Genomic DNA, 12930 nt, shown 5'->3' with positions numbered 1-12930 from the left:
TTGTTTAAACTGGTATCTCTCCCATCTAGTCTCAGCATATCTTCACAGCACCATGTAAGGCAGTTTCCAACACACAGTTAAAGCTGATAGAATTCACTTTTACTTGACAGGAACTGCTAAGGGTTTACCAAATACCTAAGTATAGGAGGCAACGGGAAGACATTTTTAGTGTCACGAAAACTTTTGAGCTAGGCCAGAAGAATGGTTGTTTGGAATATAATTACACCTTATATGGGCCTTGGCATCAGGTGATATGGTAGCAATCTAATTTTTAGTGGTACTAACCAAAAATAATGAGGGAGAGAAAAATTTACAAAACTGAGTTGCTTTCTTTTTACAATCTGACCCTGTTCATTTCTTGTGAAATTAAGATTCCCAATGCCAAATGCAGGTGTCAGAACATTTTTCCTTACTTTGATTGATTTCTGGGTATAAAGAAGACTGCTTGATTCCCCACCTTAGTATCACTAAGATTTGCAAGACTTTATCAGCACTATAAAGGGATGCTCAGTTCTAATGAAGTCTAAAACTAAACCCTTCAGCTCTTGGGACAATGTGGGGAACACTTAACTTTCAACTTCAAGAGCTGACATTTCTTCTATAAAGAGCTAGAGGGGTTGCACTCCACATCACAGTGACCCAAAGGGACACCATTATCAACAAACTTTCCTAAATGTCAACAACACTGGCAAAGTCAGGGTGATATAAGCAAGTATTCCAAAGATGGAGCAATGCTTTAATATCTACATGTGAAAAAAGAAATACACTTATATCAACGAGGCCACTGAAATAAGTCAGGAAGAAATGATCTCTAAAAATAAAGAAACACTGAAAAATGAATATATACATAAGACTGAAGAGATTAATCTTTTTAAATTAGTAAAAACATTATTTCAAAATAAATGTTTCAGATGAAGTGAGTCTTATACCAACTGTATAAGAACTGTCTGAGAATGGACACTTGCCATAAGATGCTCTAAGTTACCACCATCAGTTTGTACTCTACACGAACTTAGAGGGTTTTATTTTTCTTTAAATTCCAGTTTTACATACTGAGAAACGAAAGCACATTACACTGAAGAACTTAATATAAAGCTAGTAATAAGTAATCTGCCTCCTTCCCCAGAAGCACTTTAGTGAGCTGGCAGAGGAACCCCTGTAGTACGTACAAGGGATCCAGCCTCCAAAAGGTAATAAAGTTAGTGCTGCTCTAACACCAGTGAACATGCACATGTATCTTTTACATAAACTCAGAAAGCACCTAGATCACAATGGGATTTCAAATATGGATGACAATGAAACACAGGCGAGCCTTTCGGAGGGCAATCGCGTGAACCTAATCCCTTGAAGCTTTTATCCTCTTTGGCAAATATACCAGGGAACAAAATTTTACACACCACCCCCTCATTCTGGCCTCCAATTACACCCCTATGAATTAAACAAACTCGAGTAACCACAGGGAAGCAGAACACCACAGCTGTTATAACTGTGCACTTCTTTTCTCTAAGACCTGGATTTGAGAGTCACACATCCTAGTTTGTAACCCTGGCAAGCTTAACCATTATGCATCTCAGTTGTTCTCATTTATAAAATGAGGATAACAGCACCTCACAGCTCAGCAGGTTGTTCTGAATATTAAATGAGAATATATGTAAAGTGCTCAATAGTGTGTCTGCAATGGAGTGTACGCTCTGTAAATGTTAGCTATTGTAATTACCGTAATGAGTCCACTTGAACAACACACTCAGCAGCTGGCTCTCAAAGTGTCATCCATATGGGAATTGCTCCACTTCCATATTCAGACTTGGAATAAACATTAAAACACTGGGAAGCATAGGCTGTGTGTCCTACAGAGCTTCAGTGAGTTGCATGTGCAATGCAGTGTATGTTTCCAAAAATCTACCATTTAACCCTTCAGAAAAACTATTCTGGGAAAAAGGCACCACCAGAAGAGATGCCGTAAGTTCGCCATGTAATCTATCATACAAAACCAGGAAAGACAAGTTGGTAAAGATGTTAAGCTGGACAGAAAGCTGAGACAAAAGGCACAGAACATGGACAGCAGTGGGCAAACCAGAACCTTCCTGGTAAATGAGGATATACCAACCATAGGCATTAAAGAAAACTGGCACCTATTCTGATACTAACAGTAATACATGAAAGAACTCTGTTCAAAAGAACGAATATGCCTACGCCTAAAGCTACGCATATCATCCAGATTTAAGGGACTCAACTCAGACCCATATGTTCATAATGATGACTTATAATATTTTTCTATCTGTTCTTAGTGTTAGTGAGAAATGCTTATAACAAGCTACTGTTTAAACCCGTTAGCCACAATCAAGCCGTGGAGTGTCAGCCGCCTTCTGGCACTGGAAATGGGTACATACTTGGGGTGGGGCGGGGGGCCTAATTTTTGCTGGGCTAAGACATCTAGGAGAATAAAAATAAGAAACCCAGAAGAATAGGAATACTAGTCTTAAAGCTGCTTAGATTCAAACTGAATACTTGTTATTTTTTAGGGACTACAACATTCTAAATTAAAATTTAGACTTGTATGAAGCAATTTAAGCCACATCCTTACGTTTTTACTATGAATTTAAAGTTTTACAAACAATCAGTAGGCAACTATTATATGTACTGATCAATATTTAAGAAGCTTAAACAGAAAGGGACTTACTGCTTCTTAAAAGGCCTCTGAATGTAATTAGTACAAATTTGGATTTGGAAAAAGATTAAACAGTAACAACAACAAATGAATACAACTAATCAAAACACCAAATCTATAAAGCGGAACAAAAGCGAACAAGTGTGATGGCTAACATCTTAAGATGTATCTGTCTCCTCTCTTCCATTATATTTGGTGTACCTAAAAAGTAAGTTATCTCCAAATAAATCTGGAAGATACAGAAATGCTTTTTAGGCTTAAGAAGTGCCAATCTACCTGCCGCTCCTTGGGGAGTTTCGTCCGTCCGTGCAGCTGAAGAATTCACTGTCTCCTGGTTGCCTTCAGGGTCGGCCATCTTCTCCTGTCGACGAGCTTCAGCTGCTCCTCTTTTGCCCAGGCCAGAGCCTCGCCGACTACAACAGAAAAATGCCATCATAGGCAGCACTCCCAGTGACCAGGAGCAATGTCCACACAGCACAAAGCTCCAATGCATGGAACACAGAGCTAGTTTCTTCTTTTTACATAAAAATTGTTGTAGAAAATCACTATGGGTAACAACCAAGACTTTGTATCTTTAAAACTCATCCAAGCTATATCACATTGACAATACAAGCTTTTGTGTTGCTATGAGCTGTTGTCATCCTTACAAACAGAAGTGATTTTTAAACACTTCAACTACATGGAAAAGTGATTCCTTCTGCAGAGACAATTCAATTCATTTAAAATAGATCCCTAATTCCTGGGTAAACAGTGGACCACTATATGGACTTTCAGACTGATACTTGAAAATGGGGGCAGGACAGGGGGAGAGAAGAAGATGGGAAAAATTCCCATCACTTAAGTCCCGGATTACTTAAATCATCAAAAAATTACTATCCTAATAATGGACAATAGCTCTAGCCTTTAAAATAAAAGAAATGGGTATTTAATATTTATAAATAAATACAGATGACATCTGGGAAGACACTTGTTTCTGACTGAGGCATGGTGTAAGACATGGGAAAAGGAACCATCAGTCATTTATCATGAGGCAGATTGTATTTTATTGATGACTTTCTTTCTATTTTAATAGCGAAATCAGTAAGCAAATCAGGTAGAGACAGAAGACTTCCAAAATTACAACAACTTAATTTTGTTTAAAGGCAGCTCCCCAAATGACCTCAGAAAGTACAAAAATCTACTACTAAAGAAATGTTTTAGACTAAAGTAAACTACAGTGAAATCAGATGTTGCCTAGTAAAGAACAAGAAGGAACCAGGCATAAGTGACATGTAAATGAAAGCTCTGAATCACCAATGAGTTCTTGAAGAGTTTATTCTCTCAATTATTAAAACTCCTCCCTAAGCAGGGATTTACTTTGCCAACCTTTCATTCACAGGGGAAAAAAGCTCACTCCAAACCCCAATTACCAAGCTATAAATTAGTGGGATTCAAATTAAGTCATTTATTTAACATTTAATTTGTATCAACCATGTGACACACTCTGTGCTGAACATTTGGTTGCTGCCTTCAAGGTGTGTTAGTCTAAAGAGACCAAGCCGCAGCTGTGATCGACTACGAAAGCACTAAATTTAAGAGGAATCTCAACTAATTCAGAAAAGTTTGAGATGAAGAGCACTGCAGGCAGGCGGCTAGACAGCTTGTGTGTAGCACGTAAGTAACTTCTCGTTCATCAAGACAGTGGGCCCGAGGAGAAGGAGAGAATGCTGCAGAGAAAGATAGGACGCTAGATTACCTGACGCCACATACAGCTTAAAATTAATTTTCAACTACAGTGAATTTGGTTTATATCTAAGATTATAAACCTTGGGTAAACTGGATTCAAAGTTTGGCCCAAAACAGGCCAAAAGCCCTAAAGAACTAAGAAATTTTCTCAGAGGTCCTCATAAAAGTACTGCCAAAAAACTTCAAAGGCAAACAGGTGTACTAACTCCAGATATTTTAGACAATCCTGACAGAACTAGGAAATAAGTGGAAGAGTAGAGATTAAAGTGGCAAGAGTCCATTTCTTATGACTTATTAGGTAACAAGTCATACTGTTTCCTTGTGTTACTACTGTACCCACGGCCAAGAGTATAAAGTCGATTACCTCAGAGAAGAACAGAAAGAAGTGCTTAAAGCCTTTCTACTGACCTAAGTTAGAGTAGGGAAAAGGTAAACTAAAATCAGTCACCTGCATCACTGGTTTCTGGCACATTTAGTAGAGAGAACGAAGTACATGTAAGAGCAAACTACATATAAAGGATGGAGAAGTCCCATACAGCTGTGATTACCAGCACAAGACCAAAACTAACCAAGCCTGAAAATCTGAGATGAAATTCCAACAAAAAGATTTTTAACTTTATCCTAAGGTTCTGAATCAGTTAATAAAGTATATGAAATAATACACTGTATCATATGTGAAAGGTAGGTCATTTTCTGAAAAAGGGCTCCAAAACAGCAACCAGGAGGAATGGGAACTGGAGATGTGAGAGAACACAAACCAAAACTACCTTCTTCTGTGAGGAGAGGTACTGGAACACAAAATGAAAATTAAGTACATCTCTCCCCCTCACCCATTAAACTCAATAACTTGTGCCAACACTTTTAGAAACTAATTAGGCAATATTACAGCCATTACAACAGGCATCCCCTTCTGATCCATTCATCACACTACTGGGAAATTTAGCTACCTTTAAAAATAACCCAAATCTGCATAAAGATGCTCATTAGAGATTTCTTTGGCAGACTAGAACTCTGAAAGCTACCAGACTTTCAACTATTGGCAATAACTCTGTGCAAATGATGTAACAGCAGAGGAAAAGGTAGAAGACAAAGGTGTTGCCCAAAAAAGGCATGATTAAAACTTAGCAAAAAAAAGGTAAATAAATATTGGGGAAGAATTCACAAAAATATACAGCAATACTAGCTATATTAAAATAAATTTCTTTGCTCAACATTCAAGAGAAAATTTTAATAATTTTTAAAAACTTACAAAATTAAGGATTTTGCTGAAAGCTGAACACAGATAACGAGCTAATCATAAACTGGCAAAGCCCAGATTATTACCTGGCACTAGCACAGGAGCCCGTGGTCTTTTGGCGTGTGCTCCGCCTCAAACTGGGGAGCTCAGCAGGTGGGGATTCGCTGCGCTTCTTGGTAGATTTTCTTAAACCTATACATGTGAAATGCAAAAGTAAAAATTTTAAAAGAGCAGTTACCTTAAATTAAAAATGACAATAATTCTTCAGGTCATCATCCGGTCAAAAATCCACGGACTCTTCCACGGCCTCTCTAGCGGTCTCCAGGTTTACTTCCATAGTTTGATTTTACTGCACCTGCTCATACTGGGGAAGTTCATGTGGTGCTTGGCATTCCTGTTCAGGAGAAATCGTCTCACTCTGGCCTAACCTTGACGCAAGCTAACCAACACCATGAATGACAGTCCCTCTCCTCTCAAACCATCCTCTTGAAAAGTTCCTATCACAACTCTACTCTTCCACTACTCTTCTCCACTAACTAAAGCCAAGAGATTTTTTTTTGTATATACTATGTATTTCAGGACTTTACTGTATTTCATTCAGCACTTTACTGCATTCTCTTTGCACTGTCCCATTTCACCTAGTTTATATGAGGCTCATCAATAAGGCCATGAGAGAACAAAATGTTTCCTTTCACCAACTCAATGGCAAGAAATATACATTTGAACTGAAGGTTATTCGAATGTCCAATTTACAGAATACTGTATAATTAGGGGGAGAAAGTCAATCAAGCACACTTTACATGTTATTCTGGAATCTAACTAAATACCTTTATAGGGATAACAGATTCTGAAAAGGTACAGCAACTGAGAAAAGTTTATTGCTAGTTCATGAACAATGGGGAAGCCATCAGAGCATCGTCTACTGCCCCCCGGCCCCCAAACAACACTGTTACTCTACACCATACATGACATGACAACACACTGGGTGGTGAGCTCTATCTAAACACAGACCCCCAGCAGTGAGAGGCCTCCAAAGTCAACAGAGCATACTTCCACTGGAACTTCTGGCATCATCTTAAATAGATGGTAACTTTCTCAGAGGCCAACTGTACAATAACAGTTCTCCAGATCATTTGTTTCTTCTCCAATTTTAATTTTTTTCCACTTCACTGCTTTAAAAAGTGTAAAGATAAGAAATTCCTTACTCTTGATTTTGTTAAAAACACCACTAAAGGTTCTGGGAAAGAGGTGGCAAAAAGGTTTCTAGACATCTTCTTAACCTTTTAGACTCTTCATTTAAAAACTTCAGTTCATCCAATTTGCACTTAAACTATACATGATGAAAGCTGCTAGGTGAAAAGCAAGCCATTAAAAACTCTTTAAACACAAAGCAGAAAGTATAAGGACAAAAATTTATGTTCAGACAGGCATTACCATTTAGAAATCTAAACCAGACCTTTTGGGCCCTTCTCCCCCCACCTCCCACCCCAAAGAACTTCTGTGAAAGATTATCTAGACTCTTCAAACCAGCATAAAAGGATCAAAGAGTGAAACTTAAAGTGACAAAAGAAGACTGGCCTAAGCGTTTCTTAAATTTCAGTTTTATTTTAAGGTTGATTTTCTATATAGCTGTCACCAGAATTATTTGATGTGATCACAAAGCTATATCTCACATCCTATATACTATTTTATCTTTGCCTAGCTGGATACACACCCCAGACACCTGAAAGATGGACATGGCATGTAGACGGATTATGGAGCTAGCTTAATATATTCAGCTAATAATGTCACTATTTTTTAATATTTAAAAAATTTAGAAATTTTATATTTCAGAAAATATTAAATTACACTTATCTATCTGAATTATGTGACTAAGTTGGACTAAAAAATGTACAATTTAGAGGGAAAAAGCCATCAGTGCACATTATATTAAAACTGCAAAAAACATAAGGTACTTTCACTTATAAGGCACTTTAAAAACCTTTGTATTATTGTCACTAATATTACTTAGTTCATGTAATACTAAAGTATCTATAACTACCATGATACAGTAATAGAGACACTAGTACAAATTTTCACATCTACTTAGTGACATTCAAAATAATATTCAACAATGTATTGTGGGCTACTGCTTTATTGCTAATCTGTGGTGACAGTATACTTTTTGACACTTTCACTACTCATGTCCTATTTTAGACTTTGGTGTTTAACTCTCTCTTAAACAACTTCATTCAAATGTAATTTCCGTATGATAAAATGTACTCATTTTAAGTGCACGGGGTTCAATGAGTTTGACAAACTTATTCACGCATATAACCAACACCACAATCAAGACATAGAACGTTTCCATCACTTTAAAAAGTTCCTTTATGGCCCTTGCAATTAATCCCCCCCTCACACTTCAGGTCCCTGGCAATCACTGGTCTTCTTTTCTGCTGCTATTGTCTACTTTGGAGTTTCGTATAAATGGAATCATAGTGTCGTGGGGATGAACTCATGGTGTTGCACGTACTGGTCCATTCCTTTTGATTGCAAAGTGGTATTCCTTTGTGTGGATGTGCCACAATCTCTCTATCCATTCTTGGTGTTAGACTTTAAAAGAACTGTACTAAGTTACAGAGAAGTAGGGCAGAGAAAAACCAAAACAAGAGTGAACAGAAAGCTATTTATAACTGATATCACAAAACCATAATGTAAAATGACTCTCAGGCTAATTGACATTAACTCCATCCAGCCTGATAAAGTAAGAGAACCCCCAACATTTTGTTCTCTAAACTTCCTTAGAGGAGAATAAATTCTTCCAAAAGTCTAAAACATGTTTAGAAGATAGAAAGGTCATAAATTCTGGGACAAAGGAAAGCTGAAGCACAAACTTCAGCTTGGTAGATAAAGCATTTCCTAGAAAACCAGGAGAGCTTAACCTTCTTTTGGCCATTCGGCAAAGTGACAATGCTAGCACGTACTATCTTCACAATTTTATTTATTTATTCTTTAATATTTATTTATTTGGCTGCTCTGGGTCTTAGCTGTGGCATGTGGGATCTAGTTCCCTGACCAGGGATTGAACCCAGGCCCCCTGCATGGACAGCACGGAGTCTTAACCACTGGACCACCAGGGAAGTCCCTATTTCACAATTTTAGATCGGCTATGGAGATTTTCAAAAGCACTTTCAGATATAAAGTTGTAATAATTCTCATTTTTCAGACACAAAAATATTAACTGACTTGCTTAAAAGTGCATAACCCAAACAACTACACAATTCTAAGCTTATTTTAAAGCAGAGCAGAGAGTACTACATCTTCAATATACTTGTGGCAAGGTGTTAAAATTTTGCTCTACTGGTTCGTTTAGAAAACTTTAAACTCTCTGTATAAAAATAGAGTATTTTTGTAGAACTGAAATGTTTCCTATCATTCTACTGGTCAAATATGGAGTATTTTAATAAATGGTGGGAACATGGAAAAGTGTAAACCTACAACCTACTGAAAACCGATTAAAACACCTGTGCATGGGAACACACATACCACAAACACATCTCCCTGTCCCAGGCTCTGTAATGCAGCAAAACTGCATTATCATTTATTTTTATGATGCCACTTTGAGAAGCAACCAGAATATCACTGATCAAATTAATATATTCTTATCCACAAAGCCTTTGTGTAATAAAGTTAGGTATAAATCTTGTATCAAAGCTCTTATTACAGTTGACCCTTGAACAATGCAGGGTCCACTTATACTCGCGTATTTTTCAGTAAACCGTAAATACTACAGTACTACACGGTCTGTGGCTGGTTGAATCCAAGGATGTGGAGGAACCATGGATAAGGACAGGCAGCTATTAGTTACATGCAGACTAACCTCTCATTGTTCAAGGATCAACTGTATTACCGGTATAAGAATGTGTGCATTTGTACCTACAAATATATTCCTATAATCTTTATTCCTTTAGATAAAGGTGAAACTAGCAGTTAGTATTCTCTTAAAATTCCTAATTGATTTGTCTTCTACAATATAGGTATGTCTTACTCTTTTTTTTTTTTTTTGAAAAAGTATTCCTAAGCAAAACTGATTTACACAAAGTCCAGGGCTTCACCCTTAAAAAAAAAAAAAGTCCTTTTTTTAAAGTGTGACATTTTTAAAGTGTGACATTTGAAATGTGAAATAATTAAACCTCTTATATATCCAACTGTAAGCTTGGATTTTTAAAAATATAACAACGTTTTAAAAGAATCAACAAATTAAGGGCCTTGGACATTTTACTTTCTGGACCCTTACTAATGTAAAAATAGTTAAGATGTTCGTGGGTACCTTCTACTTATGACTGATTTTTCTTTTCGACTTGAAATATTAAAACTATTTCTCATTACATTAACATCTCAGTACAAAAGTATTTCTCTTGGAAAAGGTATGGTTTTCACTCTTAACTGTGTCAAATTACTTTAAAAGTAGCAATAGACAACTGGGCAATACACATTCACTATCAGCTTTCATTCTATTTTTAATTCTCACATGATCTGTTACAGGTATGCTAATCTTTGACATGATATACACATATAATCGAACCTACTACACAGTTCTATAATGAAAATACAGCACTCCTCTCAATAATAAAATATTCTAGCAATGCAATAATTAAACTTCCCAATTTCCTGAAAGATTCCTTCTGCTGTACAAGAGTAAACATGAATGTCAATGTATTTCATAAGGTTGTTTGAAAATCAAGCAGAGGAGGAGCGGGAGACTGACCTAACATCTTTATTCAGTGAATAATGACTCCATTCAAATAAATGAACACTTTTATTCTGCAACTTATATAATCATTTTAAAGTGACAGTAAAAGATGATCAAACAGACATCTACTGTATATTATCTAGCAGCCCTTTTTCTGAGCACCTGCCTCTTTTTTTCTTTTAAAAATTCTTTGCAGAGCTATCTCCTAACCCTTCTCCATGTGGTACTGATGGAACTGTCATCCACAATACACTCCCACTATATGAGAGAGACTCAAACTGTTGTATTTTCATCATCTACAATTACAACTCCTCCACCACTATCCCCTCCCCCTCACCATACTAAATCATTTAAGGACAGGCATATGACCCGAGGATATAAGAGACTCTCGTATAGAAATATAAATGATTGGACAGTGTTTTGGGGAAAGAGGGGGAATGAGGGTGTCATAAGTCACAGACTTGGGACTGACAGGACCATCTTCATTTGAGCTCCTGGATCCAGCCAAGCCTGAAGCTAGACAATCTCTTGGCTTTACCAGTCATGTGAGCTGACTTCAATTTAATTTTAATTGAATATGCATCACATATAACCCCAAATCTTCTGATTATAAGTCATTACTGTATTATAATTTGTAGTCTAGAGTAGGTATGGACCAAATCCTGCTGGTAGCCTGTTTCTGTACAGCTCACTAGCTAAGAATGCTTTTTATATTTTTAGAGAGTTGTAATAAAATAAGAATATGTGACAAAGGCTGTATGTGGTCAGCAGACCCTAAAATATTTACTATATGGGTCTTTACAGAAAACGTTTATTGACCTGGACTTTGAGGAGAAATAGGAAGAAAAGTATAAGGACTTGCCTGAAGTTTAGGGGAAAAAAACAGTCCCTCACCAACCCCTCCCCCCCCCAAAAAAACCTCTCCAAAACAAAATCTCTTTGTTTGGAAAAAGAAAAACCAAAAACCAAACAAGATCTAAGCTAAACAATATCTTAGTAATAAAAAAAGTTTCAGGGCTTCCCTGGTGGCGCGGTGGTTGAGAATTTGCCTGCCGATGCAGGGGACACGGATTTGAGCCCTGGTCTGGGAAGATCCCACATGCCGCGGAGCAACTAGGCCCGTGACCCACAACTACTGGGCCTGCGCTCTGCAACAAGAGAGGCCACGATAGTGAGAGGCCGGCACACCGCGATGAAGAGTAGCCCCCGCTTGCCACAACTGGAGAAAGCCCTCGCACAGAAATGGGAACCAACACAGCCAAAAATAAATAAATAAACAAACCAATGAACCGACATTTAAAAAAAAAAAAGTTTCAGTACTAATTTTTCTACAATATTACGTATCTTGATTTTTTTTTTTTTACTTACAGTTTTTGGCATATTCCTATAGAGAGTAAATACATTCCATTTTAAAATGGAGTAGACAAACTGTTATGAATAAGGAACACAAACCAATACCTTAAACAAGGGTAGATATCTAGAAAAATCACTACAATTCATTTACATTTATAGATATCAAAAGATGACTAGACTGATCTTTCAAACACAAATCCCCTATTTGTTTAATATTAAAAAGAGCGGACTTCCCTGGCGGCACAGTGGTTAATAATCCGCCTGCCAATGAAGGGGACATGGGTTCGAGCCCTGGTCCAGGAAGATCCCACATGCTGCGGAGCAACTAAGCCCATGCACCACAACTACTGACCCTGTGCTCTAAAGCTCGAGGGCTGCAACTACTGAGCCCGTGGGCCACGACAACTGAAGCCCGCATGCCTAGAGCCCGTGATCTGCAACAAGAGAAGCCACCACAATGAGAAGCCCGCGCACCGCAATGAAGACCTAATGCAGCCAAAAAGTAAATTAATTAATTTTTTTAAAAATGTTAAAAATAAAAAATAAAAAGAGCCTTCAAGTAACTACTTTAAAGATCCATTTACATATAAAATCTGTTTCAATGGGTTTTCAGAACCACTCCTTTTTCCTTCATAAAAGAAAAAAAAGCACCAAATAACAGGACTATTACCACACATGAGGAGTTCAATTTAGAATCATGTAACTGGATCGCTTTGCTACAGGAAAAACTGGACCCCATAAAGAGAATTAATTAATGATGGGTATATTTTCAGTGGCTAACTCAATTCCTCCAGCCCCTGCAGAATCATGAGAACCTGGTATATCTTGATATTGTTGTGCATCTATGTTCAAGTACATACATCTCTATCAAAGGCTGCTTTTCTAAAATAAATTCACAAAATGAAAAGTAACCTATCATATAAAAGGGATCATAGATGTTTATTTTAAAATCAGTAACAATAAAAGTTGTGCAGATGACAGTGAGCTAAAATCCAAATGGAATTTCCTAAGCCAAATTTTTATTTCCTAGTGAATGCACAGCAATTTCGTTCATTGATTTGGCAATATGAATTAAAAACTTAGAAATGTGCAAATATATTCATCTAACCACTATAATAATGAGAAACTGGAAAAGAACTAAATGTCCAATAATAAGGAATGGTTAAATAAACATCAGTATGGTAATAAAAACTGCAGGAACACAGTGTTAGTTAA

At 37.1% G+C, this 12930-nt stretch overlaps 1 protein-coding gene across 14 annotated transcripts in view; it reads right to left on the bottom strand.

The window, feature by feature from the left end:
* The window catches only part of TRIP12 (thyroid hormone receptor interactor 12), a 147892-nt gene that overhangs the window by 67728 nt on the left and 67234 nt on the right, over window positions 1-12930 (bottom strand). For all 14 annotated transcript variants that reach the window (XM_029226109.1, XM_029226116.1, XM_029226119.1 and 11 more), the window contains 2 exons: window positions 5717-5822; window positions 2945-3081 (listed from right to left, as the gene is read on the bottom strand). In XM_029226109.1, coding sequence (XP_029081942.1) covers window positions 2945-3081; window positions 5717-5822 — 243 coding nt within the window. The remainder of the gene's footprint in view (window positions 1-2944; window positions 3082-5716; window positions 5823-12930) is intronic.

Source organism: Monodon monoceros, unplaced genomic scaffold (genome assembly GCF_005190385.1).
Source record: "Monodon monoceros isolate NGI ecotype Baffin Bay Population unplaced genomic scaffold, NGI_Narwhal_1 Super_Scaffold_16, whole genome shotgun sequence".
Lineage (NCBI taxonomy): Eukaryota > Metazoa > Chordata > Mammalia > Artiodactyla > Monodontidae > Monodon > Monodon monoceros.
Note: the sequence above shows the minus strand (reverse complement) of the source record. Positions and strands in the feature narration are given on the sequence as shown.